Raw genomic sequence first — 19,761 nt, 5'->3', positions numbered from 1 at the left:
GTTTTGCATGTTTTGTTTTAAACAAAAATAATATCTTTTAAAAGTGTGCCAAGAAAGGGGATCTCGCCCGATATATAGTATACACAAAGCATCACAGTAACACCAAAAGGCATATACAAGAAACAGCTAATCTATCCACAAGCAGGGACTAAGGAAATCCATCGTTGAAGAGCTCCCATTTCCAACGAAGCATGTGACCACTCAAATAGGGGATTTAATGAATTCATTTAATCTTTGATTTGAGAGTTGTTCTACATTGAAAATCCTTCAGTTATGAGAACAAACAAAGGGGAGCCATACACCAAACAAAGGCCATCATGAGGTTTTTGCCTCATACTAGATATAATTATAGGATTTGTAGAGCTTGTTCAACACAGAATTCCTATTCGCACCAGCATAATTGAATTGCAGATAAAAGCCAGAACATGGTGTTTCAAACAAAACCGCTTTTCTTTCTACAAGGATAGACAGGTGGTGATATACACATGGTAATTACAAAATTTGCGAAAGGGAACAATAATAACAGAAGTCATGGCAATGTGCTAGGCCAATGGTGTTCCATTAAAGGGCATTTCTCACAAAATCAGATAAATGTTCTCATAAGGGATGAAAAAGAAAAGCACAGATGACTTATCTCCTTTGTCTCCATCTCCTAAAGAGTCTTTTTGGAATATGTGAGAAGTTACCTGAAAATTTTCAAATAATAAATAAGGCTAAATAACTATGAAATTTGTACACTGGAACTTGATGATAACACAGAAGAATGATGAATGACTAACCTTTTGTACAAAACTGTTACATCTTCCCTCAGCAATGGACTTTCAAGGAAGAGATCCCCAGAGTCACTGACATTGACAGTTTCTGCCTCAAACTCATGGTTACCACAGTACTCATTCCACTCAAACCACATCTTTGAAATCAATTCTTTCTTGAAGCAAGTATTGTGGTCTTCCTCTTCCGGTGAATCAGCAGCAACCAACTTGTACACATGCACTTTCTTCTTTTGTCCAGGACGGAAAGCCCTGCCTATTGCCTGGCGGGTCACAGATGGGTTTAGATGGACATCCAAAATAAGAACCCTAGATGCCCCAACCAATGATATTCCTTCCCCACATGCTTTAATTGAGCCAAAGAAAACTCTTGCATCAGGAGAGGTGTTAAAGCGTTCCATTGACCATTCCCGTTGCTCTGAACTAGACTCACCTGAGATGGCAAATATTTCTTTTCCTGGACTCCAACCCTTCACTTTCATGGTTAGTTTCTCCAAAAATCTTAGTGGTAGAAGGTACTGACTGAAAACCAACAATTTCTCCCCTGAAGATTGACACAAGGCCAACACATTAAGGAAGAACTTTGCTTTCACTCCATCTCTTACATCCAATTGCTCTAAGATCTCATCCATCTTTTTCTGACAAGTCATCTCATCCGTCTTAGATTCATTTGCAGCAAGTTTTTCTGCAAAATACTTCAACTGTGGGTGTAAATAAACAGCACTCCCAACAGAATTTTTCTTGAACTTCCTCTCAAACTTGTTCAAATTTCCGACTTCCTTCTTCTGTCTGGCACTGAGATTGAGAAGTACTGTGAAATCAACCAGTCCAGGTAGCTCATCCAGGAAATCTCCTTTATAGTAGTGCAGAACTTTGCTGGTCATCTCACGGAGATCTTGTATCACAGTTATTTTCCTCCTGAAATTATCATCCTTCTGGAGTGTGTTTTCCACCAGGTCGTAAAAAGCATCTGCAGCATTGGATTTCAACTGCTTCCTTACACCCATGATGTCCACCTTGCTCATTATACGCTTAACAATAGCACGGGAACTTTCCAACTTCAGAAACTTTGGACGAACGAGATTCAAAATATTAAATACCTCTTTCACATGGTTCTGATAAAGGGTGCCTGAGAGTACAACTTTCCGAGGAGTTTGAACTTTTGCAAGGGAGTACAGAACATCAGTGTTCTCATTCCTTGGAGTGTGACCCTCATCCAAAATAAGAATCTGAGGGGCCTTTAACAGTATTTCTTGGCAGGCCATTGCTGCCTTGGAAGCTCCATCACCACAAACAATTGAGGAGAACTGCTTGTACCCTAAAAACAGAATGCTCTTCTCTGCCACCCATTGTTTCAACACCTCTAGCTGCTGAGGCCGGCTATCTGCTTTCACAGAGTAGAAGTCATACAGCGGAATATCCTCAACTTGCCAAGTCAGAAACTCTTTTTTCCATATTGCCAAGATACCCTTGGGAAGTACAACAAGAGGTCTGGCTTGGGGATACTTGGCTAGGAAACTTTGCATGAAACTAATGATCATGAAAGTTTTCCCAGACCCTGGAGCATGAGCCAGAATGCAACCCCCAGGATTATCTGCCACCAAGTTGCTTACCAGAAAATTGAAGCCCTCCACTTGATGGGGCTTCATTTGCATGCTGTGCCTCGGATGTGCATGGATTTCAGTTACAATTAAACTATGTTCAGAAAATCTAAGTCCATCTGAAGGGTCATCAGTTGGCTCTCTATCTTTGGTGTTTCGTGGTTCATACATGTAAGTTCTGGATCTTTTCACCTGGATAAAAATCAAAGTCAAAATAGAAGGATATGATTTAAAAAGAAAATAAATAAATAAAACCAAAAAAGCACAAAAATTTCCCTATATCAAGGTCCAAGCAACTATATATTGACTGATGGCCTGTGCAAGAAAACCATATGCACAAATCACACTGTTCAAATTCAAAAATAATATGACAGTTTGTTGACAGATCATATGATATCAAGAAAACTTTCAAAGCATGAAGAGCAAGCACAAAGGAGAAGACCACCAGTTATAATAGAATTAATAATTACCTGATCTATCTGCTCAAAAATCAGTAATTTAAGGTTAAGAGTAGTAGGAAGTCTGATCAACATCTATAAATAATAAACCCCATAAACAAAAGGAAAAGAATTATGGTTACCCCAAACCAGGAATAATGCTATCATTGTGATATTAACAACTGATAGATTGTGTTATATCATGGGTAACATTCGGAGGTGATGACAGCAAATTTTTCATGGCTTAAAGAAGGGATAAAGTGTAATTGTCATGCACAACTCAAAAAAGACTTAATCCAATGGCACATAAAAAAGAACCAATGGAAAACAATAAAAGAAAAAAAAAAGAATAAAGAAACCCTGCAAATTTCTGTGCTATTCCCACTTTTCCATTTCCTATGTGCATGTAGTGTACACACACAAAGGGGAAAAGGAGGTGTTATTCAGTGAAGTGGAAAATGTTTTAGGCTGTTTGTAAATTTGAGCATTTAAAAGACTGCCTATAAAGAGGTGGACAAGGATTGTATCCAGAAACCTGCTTTCATGGGACCAGCAGTAGGTAATTGGCCTTTTTATATAGAAAAAGGGGATTAAAAATAGACAATTATTGAGGAATATACAGGAGAAGGAGCCCTGGAAGAAGTTCTATCCTCAGTAAAGGAAAAAAAGAAAAAAAAGAATGCTAAAAAGGAAATTGCAACAAAATTGTAAAGCCTCCTACATTCCTCATGTGCTGAGCATGTGACCCTTCCTGGTTTTAATGAAAGAAAATGGTAATTGTCTTCTCTTGAAAATCATTTTCAACCGCTGTCCTTAATCCGATCAGGCATCCAGCAAATCACAACTTTGAAGACATAAATCCCTATGATTTAGAATCAGAAAGCATCAAAGCAATACATTTGTACAAGACTAAATATGATCTACATCGAAAGATAGATGCAGTGCAGTTAGTGTTGAAATGGGAGTATTAAGTGTTAAATAGAATTGGTCCTATCATCACACCTTAATTAAAATTTCTGAAAAGACCTAAGAAAACAAAGTTTGAGCAAGTTAACCAGAGATTGAATATTTGATTTTACAACAGTATTCCAAAACAGGGAACTAAAGAAAAGAAAAGAAGAACTAAAAAATTGGTGAACGGTTTGGTCATGCCATTTTTTGTTTAACAGTTCAAAGTCAGAAACTAACCCCACCCCCCCTCTTCAGAAACTAACCCTGAAAGGAGGTTGAATTTAATGTGCCAATGAAGGCAAGGATGGCAGTGTCCAATCCAAATCGCTATAGAAATAAACTGACCGTAAAACCTAAAACCCAGCTATGGGCTTACTAACCAGGTCTTTAAATTATTTGGGTGGGTTTTCTGGTTGGTAAGACCATAACTGGGTCTTTTCAATGATATGCACCAAATGGTCCTAGTGAGTGCTCCTTGCTGTTTGTTTGCTCTTTTCTTTTTTGGCTAGCCAAATCTGATGGCTCTCAATACATTCTGTGCTCTATGTTGGAAAACTCAACCCATCCCACACCCACCCTTTCAACATTTCAATGTACATTTCTGATACTTTAGACAATGAAAGAAAAATTGACCACACAATAAATTGAGATTAGGTTGAGCCCATTATGAAAGCATCAAAAGGAGTATCCTTTAAGTAATCTTTTTTATAGGTAAACAACGCAAATATATTAAAAGCACTTCGAAAAGGCACACAAAGTATATAAGATGCAACCAAAAACAAGCAGAAGTGAAGAGAAACACAAACCAACATCTGAAATAAAATATGTCATCCTCAAGGCTAGAAGAACAAGAAACCCCCGGCATAACAAACACAAAGGTGAAACCAACCTCAGACACCCCACTACTGCCACAACCCCTCCTCTTCCTTGCCCTTTCTAAAACCACCACCTTCAGCCCCCTTGGAATTACAAAATAACCCACGTTCCCAAAACCCTTACCTTAAGACCAAGTTAGAAAGCACCAACCCCTCTCCTTTTGTATAACTGAGGAGAGATAAACACCTAATGGAGAGGCAAACGCCTCTAAGCCAACCAACAGCAACCCCAAAATCAACCTACATGGTCACTTGCAAATCATCTCTCATCCACTACTCCAACTCCTCTCTTTTTTGTTTGAATTGCAGTAATTGACCGAGTATTCCAAATTTCAAAGCTCCCTAACAAATTGAAGAGTTGAAGAGGGCCTCCTCTTCATAGCTAACACTCTATGATCCTTTCTGGTGTCCATCTTTCTCAGTAGGGAAGCAATTTCCTTCTCATGCCCAACCACTGGCAATCTTAGAAACTTACTAAAAGAAATAAATTTTGGAAAGAAGGATCGGAGAGGCTCTCTACATCTGATGGGCCCCTACTAAGACTCCCAAAACCCAAAGCCCCCTCCTCACTGCACACTTCTAGATTCGCATCCTTGACATCCTTAGACTGAAACTCAAGGACTTCCACAACCATGTCCTCACCGGAAATCATATGCAGAGGCTTGTAAGTATCATCCTTGCCCTTGCTAAAAGACCCACGTCCTGCTCCCTCCAAGGGACCAACCTATCAGTCCTCCCCAAAGACAAACCCTTGTATTTGGATGTGGAAGAAGCCGAAGAAGACGACCTTCCCCCCATCAGACAAACTAGCGTTGGAAACTTACCAAAGAAATCTTCCGCTTAAAATAAAAGAGCAATGTTAGTAGAAAGAGCCCTCTCCTCCAAGCACAGGGACGAGCAACCTAGAAGAGAATGAGAATTGTCTTCACAACCCAACCTCAGGCTATAGAAAACAATTGGGGATGACATCGGATCAAGACTCAACACTTCTAGGGCTTCCGTTCTGCACAAAGGCTCCTTCTCATAACCCTCGACATGTTCTCCTTCCGAGGGTGAGAAATCAAAACAACTCTCAAGCCCCTTAGAACCATTTGAAGCCCAACCCACCTCCCTTGGTCCATTGTTCAAAACACTTAAATTAGAATATAGTGACATCTTCAACAATATAGCCCCATGGGTTGACGAATTGGAGACTGAGCCTTCCTTCCTTTCAACAATATAGCCCCAGCCTAAAAGCGTTGTGTTATCCACCTTGCATTAGGCCTCCTTTGGTGGCCCAATATCCACTTCTCTAGACCTACCCCCACAACCATAATGACCAAGAGAGGATGACATCTTAGGGCCGCTAACTGCTTTCCCAACTATGAAGCCCCTACAAGCCCCTAAGCGTGACACATCCTTTGAACCTTTGCAACCAGGCCAAACCTTCTCTCCCACACACTTAATGCACGTGGATCTCCACCTTCATCTTTTGCCCTAACATCTTACTTCTTTTCAACTTTCATGGCTGTGACCTAAGATAACCAAGGTGAAGCCTCCCACCATAACCAAACCAAGTAGCAATAGGACCCCACCACTACCTGAAGGGAATCAAAAAGCTTCTTGCCATTTGATCTCACAAAAACCCAGCCCATTGAAGATTATGGCATCTTGCAATGTCTTTGTCCACGGCAACAAAGCCCCCACAATAATCCCCTACATATTTAAATAACGCAATGTCCCACAAATGCAAAGGTAGCCTTACCAACCTACCCCAAACCTCCTTTGCATGAACGTTTATTCAAGAGCACCCTACCTCCGATGACCATCTCTCCAAGGACACATTTTTTTGTAAACCTCCTTAAACCCCTATGCATCACCTTCTTTGCATCTTCAAAAGAATCAAATTTGAAAAGGATGAGAGCTCTCCCTAATAGAAAAAGATCAACTCCCCCTTTTAAGTGCCAATTGTGAATTGCCCACTTCTTCAGAATCTACCGCTCTAGCACCAAATCGAAATAATCCCCCAACCATTTTACTAGATAACTCTTCAAAGAATCGTTTTTAAGATAGACCTCCTTTTCCTCCATTTGAAACCACACTACCTCTCCCAAAGCTTCTAAACCTTTCTTCGCCTTGTCTGCAAAAGACATAACAAAGGAAACCCTTGTTAAGGTTCCCTCTTTTGACCGGCCTGCAACCAACGGTACACCTTTGCTAACCTGAGAGCCGAGTGTCACTCCTAAGTTGCAAAGTTTCCCAACCAAAATGCCCTAACCCCCTGGAAGACCAAAACAAACCTCTTCGCCTCCATGGAGTGGACCAAACAAAGGATGAACCTTCCAATGTCATTACAGCGAGACTCAACCCTGTAAACTCTCCCACCTTCCATTGATGCATTCAATTAAAGCTAACAATGAAGAGAATAAATGTTCGCGGAAACATGATATTGACACTATTTGTATATTTCATATGTACTTTGGTGTGTCCTTCTTGTTTTTATTTTTATTTTAATGAATTTGCTTTTTATTTATAATATATATCTATCTATCTATATATATATATATATATATATATATATATTGGCCTAACAACAAACAATTTAAGGCATATCTTGCAAATAGGATTTTTTTGCATAACAAAATATGAAGGTAATTTATGAATTACTTCCTCTAAATAAATTTACAAGTTACTAAACCAATTCCTCAAACAGTTATTGTGGCCGTTATGAGGCATATTGAAAACAAAAAGACATAATTTAATCTGCATTAAAAGTTGATATTGTGACAATAGAGTTTAAAAACATAATAGTAATACAACAATGGAAGGGGGTTTTCTAAAGGGCTTCTTAGCTAGTGGGAGAGGAGGTGTGGGTATGGTAGTGTCTCATTTTTATTCGCTAATGATAACTTGATTCTATGTGACTCTGATAAGGAGCATTTGGAGTTCTTGGGTTGGGCTTTAATGTGGTTTGAGGCAATCTCCAGTTTAAAAATTAATTGGGATAAAAATGAGTTGATCCTAGTAGGGGAGATTTCTAATTCTCAGGATTTGGCTTGGGCATTAGGGTGTATAGTGGGCACTCTCTCTTCCTTTTATTTGGGCCTCCCATTGGGAACCTCTTTTAAATCTTTGCGGGTTTGGAACATAGTGGGGAAAGATTTTAGAAACAATTTGTAATGTGGAAGAGGCAAGACTAATCAAAAGGAGGGAGGTTGACTTGGGTGAAGAGCACTCTTCCTAGCTTACCAATCTACTAAATGTCTTTATTTGTAATCCTTTGTAAGGTGAGTTAAGATTGGAGAAGATAGCATGAAGAGCAACTTCTTTGTGCTTATTTTGGACTTTATGGAAGGAGACAAATTGGAGAGCCTTTGAAAATTCCGAAGTGGCGGACCAATCAATTATAAGGTCCTTTCTGCACCTATTCTTGGAATGGGTCATGGTGAATTTAGGTTTAAGCTCATTGTCATTATTTGATTTTATTGTTTGGTTGGGCAAGGGTATTGTTTTTTGTGTATTCCTCTTCTTCTTTGGCCTTAGGTGCCTTGAATACATCGTGTATACCTTTTCAAGCTCTTCGTTGGGTGCTTTTAATACAATTGCTTTTACCTAGAAAAAAAAAAGTACAACTAACAAACATGATGCAGAGGATTTTACATTTCAGGAAAGAGAAGATATCAAACACCAATGTTTGTACATCTTTAATGCAAATTGTTGTGATCAGGGGGCACCCACTCCTGAGTTCTGATTAAGTTTCCCTTACTTCAAAGGACAAGCATTTCATGTCCCCAAATGTCAACATCTAACTTAACACAATTTATATTGAAAGGCATCATGTTTGCTTTGACTAATTCAGATTATAATTTGAGTAACTAAATGAATTCAAACAGAAAACATATTTTGTTTTCTTTGACTTCTTTCTCTTGTTGTTGTTTTTTTTTTTTTTTTTGGGGTGCAGGGTTGTTAAATATGATAAACAAAAACAAGATTATTGGCATAAAAAAAAAAACACAAATACCTTACACAAATTATATATATTTCAGTTACTCTCATCTATCCAGCTTCAAGCAGTTACATTCAGAAGTAATTATGATAAACTTAGCTCTTCCTAGCTTCATGATAGAGAACTAGAATAAAATAAAATCAACTGATAACAGAAAAAAAGGATACCTTACTATACTGGTACTCAATTATGGTTTCAATACTTTTGTTGACAACTCCGCAGATGCGACAAACTGAACCAATATCATCCTTCAGAACAAAAGAATGCTCACATTCTTCTTCGCCTTCCTTTCCATCTTCTTCAGGATCCACAGCAACATCCTACAGGAAGCATTGTAAATTTGAATCAAATATCAGAAACTTTAAAGAATGGAATACTTGAACTAATATAGCTAAAAAAAAAAAAGATTCAATAAAAAAAAAAAATGGTTCTGATATACACAATAACAAGAGCTTCTTACCTAATTCATTCTATCAAAGCTAATAGTGAATCAATAGCATCTGTGATTACTGAATTTGATTTTCAGCATAGAAAAAAATGACATATTGCAAAGGTAAATAATATCTTTGGCCATTTTAAGTGAGAACCCACAGGAATCTATAGTGAATCCTCAATCATCAAAAGAAAATTAATTATATAAAATAAAATAAAACTAAAACAAAAGGAAAAGATCAACATTATTGCTAGTGCTCTAGGCAATCCCAGTGACTGGAAAGAGTGCTACTTATATTTTTATTGAATTTGGAGGTTCTTTGCCTCCAAAGATGAGATCCCATTTCCTTGTTTTTCATGTAATACTCCAAGAAATATTTAAATGTTGGTGTCTCAAACCACTTGATACCAGTCTCCTTTAACAAATGGTAAAGGTATGAATTCTAAAAATTGAAAAATGTTGGTGAAGGCAATTCTGGTGACCAGTATGCAACAATAGTTCTGTTTGTCTCAATCCAATGAACCCTTCCCACTCCCCCAACCAAACCCAACACCACCATATTCACTGAACAGCAAACAAACAAACCACAACCATAAAAGAAAGAGATCAACATTAGTGATAATAATTCAGACGATGCCAGTGACTGGTATAGACTACAGAATGATAATAGTTATGATTTCATGAATTAAAGGTTCTTCACCTAACAAAGATGGAACCCTATTTCCAGGTCTTTCTTGTAAAACTTTTAGAAATGTTGAAATGCTGATGCCTACTATCACAAAGGTTAAAAAAAAAAAAAACTAACTGGTAAAGGTGAAATAAAAAATAAAAAATGAATACTGTCAGTATCCCTGGTCTAGGCAATTCTGGTGACTGGAATTTAATGATAATTTTGGTTTTGATCAATTGGAGGAGCTTTTTCTCCCATATATAGAGTATTGATGTATCATATTCATCTACAAGCAAATCCCTGTCTAATAAATAATCCCTTCCAATCTTTTAAATTTTAAATCTTAAGTATCAAGTCTAGAGTAGGAATCTTTGTTTCTTTATTATACCCATCTAACAGCAAACTGAGACCATGACTATCCCAAACCCAAACCCTCCTCCTAGCCAGGGATTCTTAAGTAGGAAATCTGTGGCAACATTATTGAACCTAGAATGCCCAATCAATAGAACGTGTAAACTCCAAAAAAGGATTCTCTACCTCCAAAAAAAGACAGTAAAATGTCCTTTCTTTCCTCCAACTCCCCCTCAAGAAAGAGTATAGATTTTAGCCCAACTGAGGATTCTTTTGTCTCTTTGTTTTTCAACTTATTATCCTCTCAACCCCCAAAAATAAACCACCCCCACAACCCCAAACACTTGCAGGAGTTTAGTGAATCAACAGCAAAACCACTCCTTGAGCCAGCAAAATTCGACCTTACTAAACCTGAATCCTATTTACAAAATTTTATATTACCACTTCTGATCAATAACCATATAATTTTCCACACAAAATCCAAACCCTAGGTCCCCAAAATAGTCTTGATTTAAATATCAACGTAGATCTGAAATTTTAAAAATAGTAAAAAAAATAAAACTACTGAATCTTTGATAGTTTATAAAAAAGAATGACAATCATTCAAAGATCATCTCCTTCTGGAAATTTGAATGAAGATACATTCAGTCAATAAGATAGACAAAGAACTCAAATGAAAATACCTTTGAAGATTGTAAGGCCAAATCAAACTCTTGCCACATATCAGCCAAATCATCATCTTCAGTCTTAGCTCGAAGCTTGCCCTCACTGGCTTCCATATCATCTTCCACACCAACATATTCACCTTTAACATTTTTCATTTCAAGGTTAGCCGCCAAACTTCTCTCTCCCACAGCAATATACAGGCCCTTATCTTTTCTGATTTCAGAGGAGGCTGTCAGACTTCCCTCTTCTTTTTTTGGAGCTATGCTCTCAACATAATCTCTAACCTGGATTTGTTAATTAATAATGAGATTGAAAACAGCATAAGAGTTACATTTAAACAATCAATTAGATACTAATTTTTTATGAGATATTGTTATTTGCAAAAAAAAATATACAGTAATAAAAAACTAACCTGGATATGGTAATGATTTTTTTTTTTGATAGGTAGGATAAGGTATTGAAATAATCATATTGGAAAGATTGTAAAAGTTAATTTGCAACAATAAAGCACATACTAATAAAATTTGCAAGCAAAAATAAATAGCACAAATTTGGCAAACAACTGTAATATTACCAATGGTCACATCACTCGGGATTGTTTTTTTTAAAGTATTATAGTCTTCTTTTGGGCTTTATTGTCAAATTTAGCCCATCAAAAAGTTTGGGCTCTGTTTTCCTATAAAAAAAAAGGGTTGGCCTTTTTTCTTTTACTTGATGAGTAACCATTTTTGCTTTATATGCATGGATTCTAACATGGAAACCCACATCCCCATCCCCATCCCCATCCCCAATCTCCCTACGCAAAGCCATAGAGGCCAGATTTATGGCCTTTTTGCTTCAAAAAACCACTGCATTTTAGGAGATGCTGAAAAAATTGCTTTATCCTTAGGTTTGCCATGAATTCAAATATAGATGCTTACTTCTTCAACTATCTGTTTATTTTCAATCTGCATTTATTCACTCAAATTAGTTGGAAATTGAGAAAATAATTCTGGCAACCGGCAAGATAATGTTAAGATAACTTTCTTAAAGGTCTAAAACATGAATTACTAAAAAAACTCATGCCATTTGTTCTTTAATGAAGAGAAAAGGGTTAATTGGTTATATCAAAATAACAAATTTGGCAGCTCATCCACCACTTGCATAGATATCTCCTAAATTCTTAAAGTGGGATAACTGAAAAGTAGTTGAAGGTGAAAGAAGGGAAAATAATGTAAGTTCAGGTCCACAGGAGCATAACCACATGAAAGTGAGTTCAAACTAATTTGAAATGCATGCATTCTTAGATGTGTAATGCTAAAGTTACAAATGCAGGAAAAGACTTACCACTTGGTTATTCGCAAGAAGTCCAACAGAAGGTTTTCTCAAGATAACTTCCTGATATGAGAAAGAAGGCCAAGCCACTTCCTGTGGTGGATGAGAGACCTTCTGATCTCCACTTTCTTCATCATCTGAATCAATAATCACAACAGGTAATGCTGCATCTGCTACAGCTGTTGCTGTTGGAACATCATAAACAATATGATCATCCTCCAGATCAATAACATCTTCGTGACCCAAATGAGAGGCATGTCTATTCACCAACTTTGAAGCCTTTTTGCTCTGTTGCTTCCCCAAATCCGTGGACATATATGAAAGTGAAGGGTACATCAGATAATAAGGGTGAAGCATTTGCATCCTTCGAGCACATAGGGCCTCTATTTCTTTAGTCATGCTTCCAAATTTTCCAGCATCTAAACCTTCCAGCAAATTGGGAATGGCAAATGGATCAGAGTAGTCAACAACGTTTGAGCCAGCCTTCTGCCGCTTCTGTTTAGGTTCAGATTGCATATTTTCATCAAACGTTCGGATCCTTTTATGTTTGGTGGAGTTGTACTCTGTTTTCAAAATGAAAAGTCATTCTCAGACCTCAAAATATGAGCAATTGCGTTCGTAAATCATAAACAATATAAAACAGCTGAACAGTCCAGGCAACCAGAAAGTTCAGAAAACTATGCTATGCTAAATTCAAGTACCTTGAAACATAAACAACGAAATGTAGGGATATTATGTTTTAAGAGCATCAAAATAACCTTTATGAGCAGGGAAGCTATTATCATTTTATGAGGAGGGAATTGCATTGCTGTTGCCTGGACCAGTGGGCCAGCCTAAGATTTGAGGTTCAATGGTGAGAGGAGGAAGGTGTTGGTTTGCGGTGGAGTCAAAGTCCTTCGAACTTTCGGTCGATGTAGTTGGAGCGAAGTTGAGCAGTGTTTTCAAAGGCGTTTTTGAGAAGCGCCCCAGAGCGAGGCGTTGTGAAAAAAACGTAAGACACAAAAGGCGTTCGCCTTTTGGCTTGAGGCTCTGTTGAGGCGCGCTTCCGATACGCCTTTTACGCCTTACCATTTGAGGCGTAAGCCTCTTGGTTGCAAAAATTGAAGAACCAACGTTTAAGCCCCAAAAAAATGACAGGATAGAGAAAAACTTAACCCTAGCTCTCTGTACCTCCGGCGGCTTCAAGATCAGGCACTTCTCCGGCGACAACCTCATTTCGACGGAAGCTCGTGCTCCTCTTCATTGTCTCGGCATGTACGTTTCTCTTCTTTTCGTCGTCTCGGTAATACACTTCCGCTTCTATCTCAATCGCACTTTTCACTTCTCTATCAATCACACTTCAATTCTCACTTCACTTCTTTCTCTTTTTCATTTTCGACAGAAGACTCGAATGACTATGAAATCATAAAAATGTCCACCCTTTTTAATTTCGTTCACTATCAAATCATAAAAATGTCCACCCTTTTTAATTTCGTTCATAAATGACACTGTTTGCACATTTTTACCCCTTTATTTGGTGGCCTTCCACAGGGTATCTTTTTGGGAAAGTTGGGCTTTGGGCTTCCCACCATCCCAACATAATAGCATTTTGAAAATCCAACAATAGGAAATATGACAATCAACTTTTAATATGAAAAGTTTTATCATCTTTGTGCACTTTGAGCCGACTCTATCTTCTATGCCCAAATTACCCCTTCGTTTCTCCAGCTCAACATCCTCAGCAGCATCCCAACCTCCATATCACCTTCTCTCATTTGGAAGTTTTCTCTTATCTTTCTTCACTCCTGAAAACCCAAAATCTCTCATTTTAGTTCAGAAACTCAAATCCAAAACTCCAAGACGATGTCAAAATACGCCTTTTGGCTCATCTAGGAGCCATGGGAGTCCAAGAGAATCCCGAAAAAACGAAATGGACATCGGGTGGGGAGAGTGGGTACCCAAAAATCGAAACCCTAACCTCCAAATGTGTTCTAGACTCGCAAATCCGTGTCCAAGATAGCTATATTAACAAGAAATAACATCAAACATCTCTCCTAGACCATTAAATCAACAAAGCCCTTGAAGAATAAGAGGAAATGGTGCATAAAATGAAGCACATGAGACTCTTAGTATTGGGTCCCAACGAACCGGTCAACCAGTCCTTGACCGGACCTCAACCGATAACTGTACTTTAGGTATTACCTTAATAGCCCTTAGGTACGACCTTAATCTACCTTAAACCTTAATCGACCTTAGGTACTACCTTAGTTAAACTTAGGTATTACTTGTGTGAAGCCTCAAAACTTCATTTATGGATATTACTTACTTCATTTGTGACCTTTAGAGCATGCCATTTTGTGATTAATTAGTGTGATTAGTTGGTTCAACTTTGGTATTTTGGTGATTGTGCCTTAGGTACTACCTTAATAACCCTAAGGTACTAATCTACCTTAGATACTACCTTAACCGACCTTAGGTACTACCTAAGTAAAACCTGGGTACTACCTATCTGAAGTCTCAAAACTCTATTTGTGGATATTACTTACTTCATTTGTGACCCTTAGAGTGCATCATTATGTAATTAATTAGTGTGGTCAATTGGTTCATCTTTGATATTTTGGTGATTGTACCTTAGGTACTACCTTAATAGCCTTAAGGTACTACCTTAATCTACCTTAGGTACTACCTTAACCGACCTTAGGTACTACCTAAGTAAAACTTGGGTACTACCTATATGAAGTCTTAGAACTTTATTTCTGGATATTACTTACTTCATTTGTATTAACGTTTATTAATCATAAAAGTAAATATCTTAAAAGGTTTATTCATTAACGTAGGTTTATGTATTAACGTTTCAAGACTTGCATCTCACTTATAGACACAAAAAGTCTCCATCTCACAGACACAAAAAATGCCTCGCCTCAACCTCCATCTTTAAAAACTTTGGTTGAGAGAGGCTAGAGAGGCCATCTTATTCGATTTTAACAATGACATTAGAAACATTAGAAAAAGCTTCTATTGCTAAGTATTGTGCCTACTGGCTTACCAAATGTTGCATGTCTAATTCATACTCCTTGATAATAAGTTTGGGGTAAGAATATAGTGGCAAAAATAATATGAAGGCTTCCGTTTTCTAGTCACTTGGGCACTAGATATTGCTTCATAGTTTAGGTAGCACTAATAGTAAATAATAGACAATGTGTTCATATGTAATACCATGTATGTGTGTGATAGGGAGAGAGAGAGAGGTAGCACTAAATAGTAAATTAGAGAATTTGTCTCTATATTATATTGCGTGTATATGAGGGAGAGATAATGAGAGAGAGAGAGAGAGAGAGAGAGAGAGAGGTAGCACTTAGAAGTAAATAATAGAATGTGCTTAGTGTTATACCATGTGTGTGATACAAACAAAAGAGAGAGAGAGAGAATGGGAGCACAATCATATAATGAGCAGATGAGAAGAGGGGCAGACACATTCTCTTTTTTCTAATTAGCTAATGGAGAAGGTGGGGGGTTACAAGGTGACCCGCTAACAAAAGTTGGATCTAACAAGAAATGCACCTACTCCAAAATTTCTCTCTCAACCCTTTTGGTGGAATTGAATCTCCTTGCATTGGCTTCACTTTGCCTCAAGTCAAGCACATGATCCAAAAAAGGCCAACTGAATCTCTCAATTATGTGTTGAAGGTCTGGGTTTTGGTGGCATGTAAAAAGAGTTTCCCCATTCGATTGGAGTAAGCAAAAGTGGATTCCATATGTCAAATACTATTCGCCTTCCATGCCCAATCCTTCCACTTAAGCTAAATGGTGGCACTATGCCAACAACTACCAACTTTTCTGGATTTAGAGATCTTGTGAACAACAAAACAGGCTCAAGTGGATCCTGCATTAAATTCTATATTTATACACAATTTTACAACAAAAGAAAATCTGATTTGGTAGAAAGAGCAATGCATAAACCATTTTATGAAGCCACCATGGGGGGGCACATGCTGCCGCCTCAACTTGTCTTAGGCTTCCTCCAGAAACCATCACCAGCTTGGAGTCCACCAAAGATGGATTTTGTCCTACCGCAGGTCGTATATGTAGACGACTGTTTGCAACATCATCTGAGTCCACAAATTCTTCCTCACTTGAACCAATTTTACAAGGCAAGGTTGGAAATCCGGGGAGTGCCAAGCTATCATTAAAAAGCTCAGTTTCATGCTAGAAAATCCATGCAAACCCAAGCAACAATCAATAATAGAGGCCAAATCTAAGCAAGTTTATGTTTAGAACATGGCAACAAACATCACAGCATGCTTCAAAACAACAAGTCAAGGAACTAAATAAATGCAAAATGTTTTAAACAGTAGAAATCATATAATGTAAGCTTAAGGCATATATCAAAAATGGAAAGATCAATCAAACTTCTCATACAACTAAAAAATAAACCTCACATCAACTTCATGTGTATCAATGAGTAAAACTTTACTTCTTTCCCTTTCTATTTTTTCTTCCTCTTGAATTTGGAGTTCATGATACAAACAACTTTTCCATCAATGGTCATCAAACTGTAAATCTTTCTAATTTCATACATCCACCAAATGCCACATTTACATTTCATAATGCAAGAACAAGATGCAGAAATACTGGTAAGAAGTACTTTTTAATCCATGGACAGCATTGAGATATATCTCTTCAAATCATACTCAATTTTTTTATCATAACTTTTGTGTACCGATGAAATGTTAGAGTTGAACTATGACACTATAAGAGAAAAAGGCAATAATGATGTTTTTTAGGTGTCAAGAAATGTATAAGATGGTGCTTCCTGAAAGTGTCATGCATTCCTCTGTCAAGAAATGGGTAAGGTCAACCATGGTGCTTTTAGAAAGCGTTATCTATAAAAACACTAATATTGACGCTTATTGAAGTGTCATCTTTCCAAAGCATGACATTCTTTGAGTGCCATTATTTCCACCAAATTTCCAAATGTTGATGACACCTTTAAAGTGTCATCTTTAATATTCATTATCAATGATGCTTTGGAAAGTGTCATTGTTAATGTACCTATATTGACACTTTAAAAAGCGCCATTGTTGATCTATGTTGACACTTACCGAAGTGCCAAGGGATGCCCGAAATATTATTTGTTTATTGACACTTTAAATTTTTTATATATAACTTTTCAAGTGATTTTTTTTTATAAAATACAAAACAATTACTCACCTATTTAAAATTTAATTCAATATTAATAGCTAAATCTTCCAAAAGACATTGAATAAATTTGCTAATAATATCATGAAAAAGAACTAATTTACTACATAGTTAATTAATATGTAAATTTGTTAATGTATCAAAATATTTACAACAAACATATTTTCCAACTCCAACATCAAAAGAAGTACATATATACGAAAAAAAGGTATCTAAATTCCTTATCAAAAATAATATTACAAGTAAGAGGAAGAACAAACCAAAAGTATTCTTGGTGGTTGCATATCCACTCCTGAACTTGAAATCTTTTACCTGTATACATTAAAAAAATAAAAGGATAGAAGAGAAAAATTATGTTTAATTAATACACATGCAATGAAAGTTAAATTTAAGTCTATAAATAATCCATGAAAGAAGTGCAAGTGAAAATAATTTGGCGTTTAATGAGATCTTATGTTTCAATAAAAATGAAAAATTGTTTAATTTCATAATTAACCAGCTTCTAAAATGTTAATAGACTTTTTAGTTCATTACTAAATTAAAGGAAATAAGACTTTCAATCATATATATTCTACAATAAGGAATGTAGTATAATATTTTCTTATATACATCTAACATATGAAACTAATTTTCTCATAAATAAATATATGAAGATATATACCAATAATTATGATTTATAATTAATTTCAATCATAAATCATCATATTTAATAATATAAGACGTACATTTAATATTGATCATTTGCAGATGCTTAAATTTCTTCTTACAACTTTCTTGTGTTACCAAAGTTAGTTGACTACTAGCATTCCCTAAGGATAAAAAAAGTATCAAAATAAAAAATAGAGCATAACCAAGGAAATAACAACCTACAAATCATTGGTTGAATGTCATCATAATAGCAACCATTCTAAAACTTATTATTTTCGATTCCAAATTGTAACCAAAATATAATAATTGACCCTAGACAAAAGAAGCTCTCTACCATATCTCCATCTGACAACAACTTTTCTATGCAACAACGACCTCTCCAACAACAATAACTTCTCCATATAAAAATAACAATAACAATTTCTCTATGCAACAACAACACAATAATAACTACAACATTGATGATGGTGATAATTATATCAATAATAATTTGATTTGTTTTGTCCAAACATTATGTGCTTTTTTTCCATGCAACAATAACAACTTCTCTATGCAACAACTTCTTCATATAACAATAATGGCTTCTTCAAACAATAACAACAATATTGATTGTGATGGTAATTATATCAATAGTAATTTGATTTGTTGTGTTTAAACATTATGTGCTTCTTCTCCATGCAACAATAACAACAATACCTTCTTCATGTAACAACAACAATAATAACACCAACAACATTGATTATGATGTGATAATTTGATTTGTTATTCAAGCAGTTTGTATGTTAAAGTATTATCTTCTATTATTGTGGAGGAAAAAATTACTTACCATGAGAGGAGAAAATGTGAATCATGAAAATGGTCTACAACTTTTTGATGGATTGAAGTGAGGGCATCTACATACATAACATGACAAATTCCAAAAATTAGTCCATTCAAGACTTCATTAATAATGACAATTAAATCAAGTATTGTAGATATTAATTTGTACCTTCAAGAATGGGGTAAGAATTAATTGGGTTGCCAACATAACCCACTAAGATCGCACTTCATTAAGCTCAACTTCATTATATGACTTTTTCTCTTTAAACTAATAATTAATTGTAAATACATGATGATTAGTTAAGTTTTTTTTTTTTTTAAATACTAAAGTAAAAAAACTAAAAAAAAATTATTAATGAGTACATACTTTTGTGGATAGGAGGCTTGGATCAATAATGATATCTTTCATGTATCTCATCACATAATAGTCGCACTCCACACTACCAAGTTGTCTTGGGTACTATAGGCACAAATATTAATTATGGTACCATAAACACATTAATATTATGATGTTTCATATCATTATTATTTAAGTGATAAAAAAGAAAATCATATTCAAATTTTATGGATTGATCTAAGTGGTCAAAGGATATAACTTACTCTAAATAAGTAACTTACCACTACTTTTACCCGTGTTGGCTCCCTTTTTGATGAAAATTTGTAGTGCCCTACATGGGTAAAAATTAACATTTTAGAAACTATTTACTACATTCAACTATGGAAATGAAGATACTTACATGTTAACAATTTCCTTAAGATCATCACATGGTTGATTTTGCATTGGATCAAGGTAGTGTGTAGTTAGTGTTCTCGTATCTAGTGCCACCAAGACCCAGTGGAAACTACAACAATATAGTAGATGTTATTTACTAATGAGCATAGATTAATTTATTTAACAAACAAAAAAAACTTTATATTTTCCATAACTTACTTAGGGTTGTATGGAATAAAAATGTAGTTAGCACGTTTTGCATGCATTAAATGATTTGCAATCAAATTTGACCTATTTTCCTTTATTGTCTCACCCATTCTAGCTTTAGAGACCAAAGTTGGATTGACAAAA

General features: G+C 36.1%; 1 protein-coding gene across 3 annotated transcripts; it reads right to left on the bottom strand.

Annotated features, from left to right (window-relative positions):
* Nucleotides 1–308: 308 nt before the first annotated feature.
* On the bottom strand, nt 309–13,481 carry LOC117916401 (protein CHROMATIN REMODELING 35). 3 transcript variants are annotated; one of them, XM_034832372.1, is made up of 6 exons: nt 13,224–13,481; nt 12,066–12,616; nt 10,757–11,023; nt 8,787–8,939; nt 780–2,563; nt 309–686 (listed from the first exon to the last, which is right to left on the bottom strand). In XM_034832372.1, exons 1-6 carry the CDS (start codon nt 13,294–13,296, stop codon nt 683–685), a joined length of 2,832 nt encoding a protein of 943 aa, XP_034688263.1. In that variant the 5' UTR covers nt 13,297–13,481; the 3' UTR covers nt 309–682. The 3 variants fall into 3 exon arrangements, with proteins under 3 accessions (XP_034688263.1, XP_034688265.1, XP_034688266.1); XM_034832374.1 differs by having other exon boundaries at nt 12,812–13,479; XM_034832375.1 differs by having other exon boundaries at nt 13,209–13,479.
* Nucleotides 13,482–19,761: the final 6,280 nt, after the last annotated feature.

Source organism: Vitis riparia, chromosome 6 (assembly GCF_004353265.1).
Source record: "Vitis riparia cultivar Riparia Gloire de Montpellier isolate 1030 chromosome 6, EGFV_Vit.rip_1.0, whole genome shotgun sequence".
NCBI classification, from domain to species: Eukaryota; Viridiplantae; Streptophyta; class Magnoliopsida; order Vitales; family Vitaceae; genus Vitis; species Vitis riparia.
The sequence above is the reverse complement of the archived record's forward strand: the minus strand, read 5'-3'. Positions and strand labels throughout refer to the sequence as shown.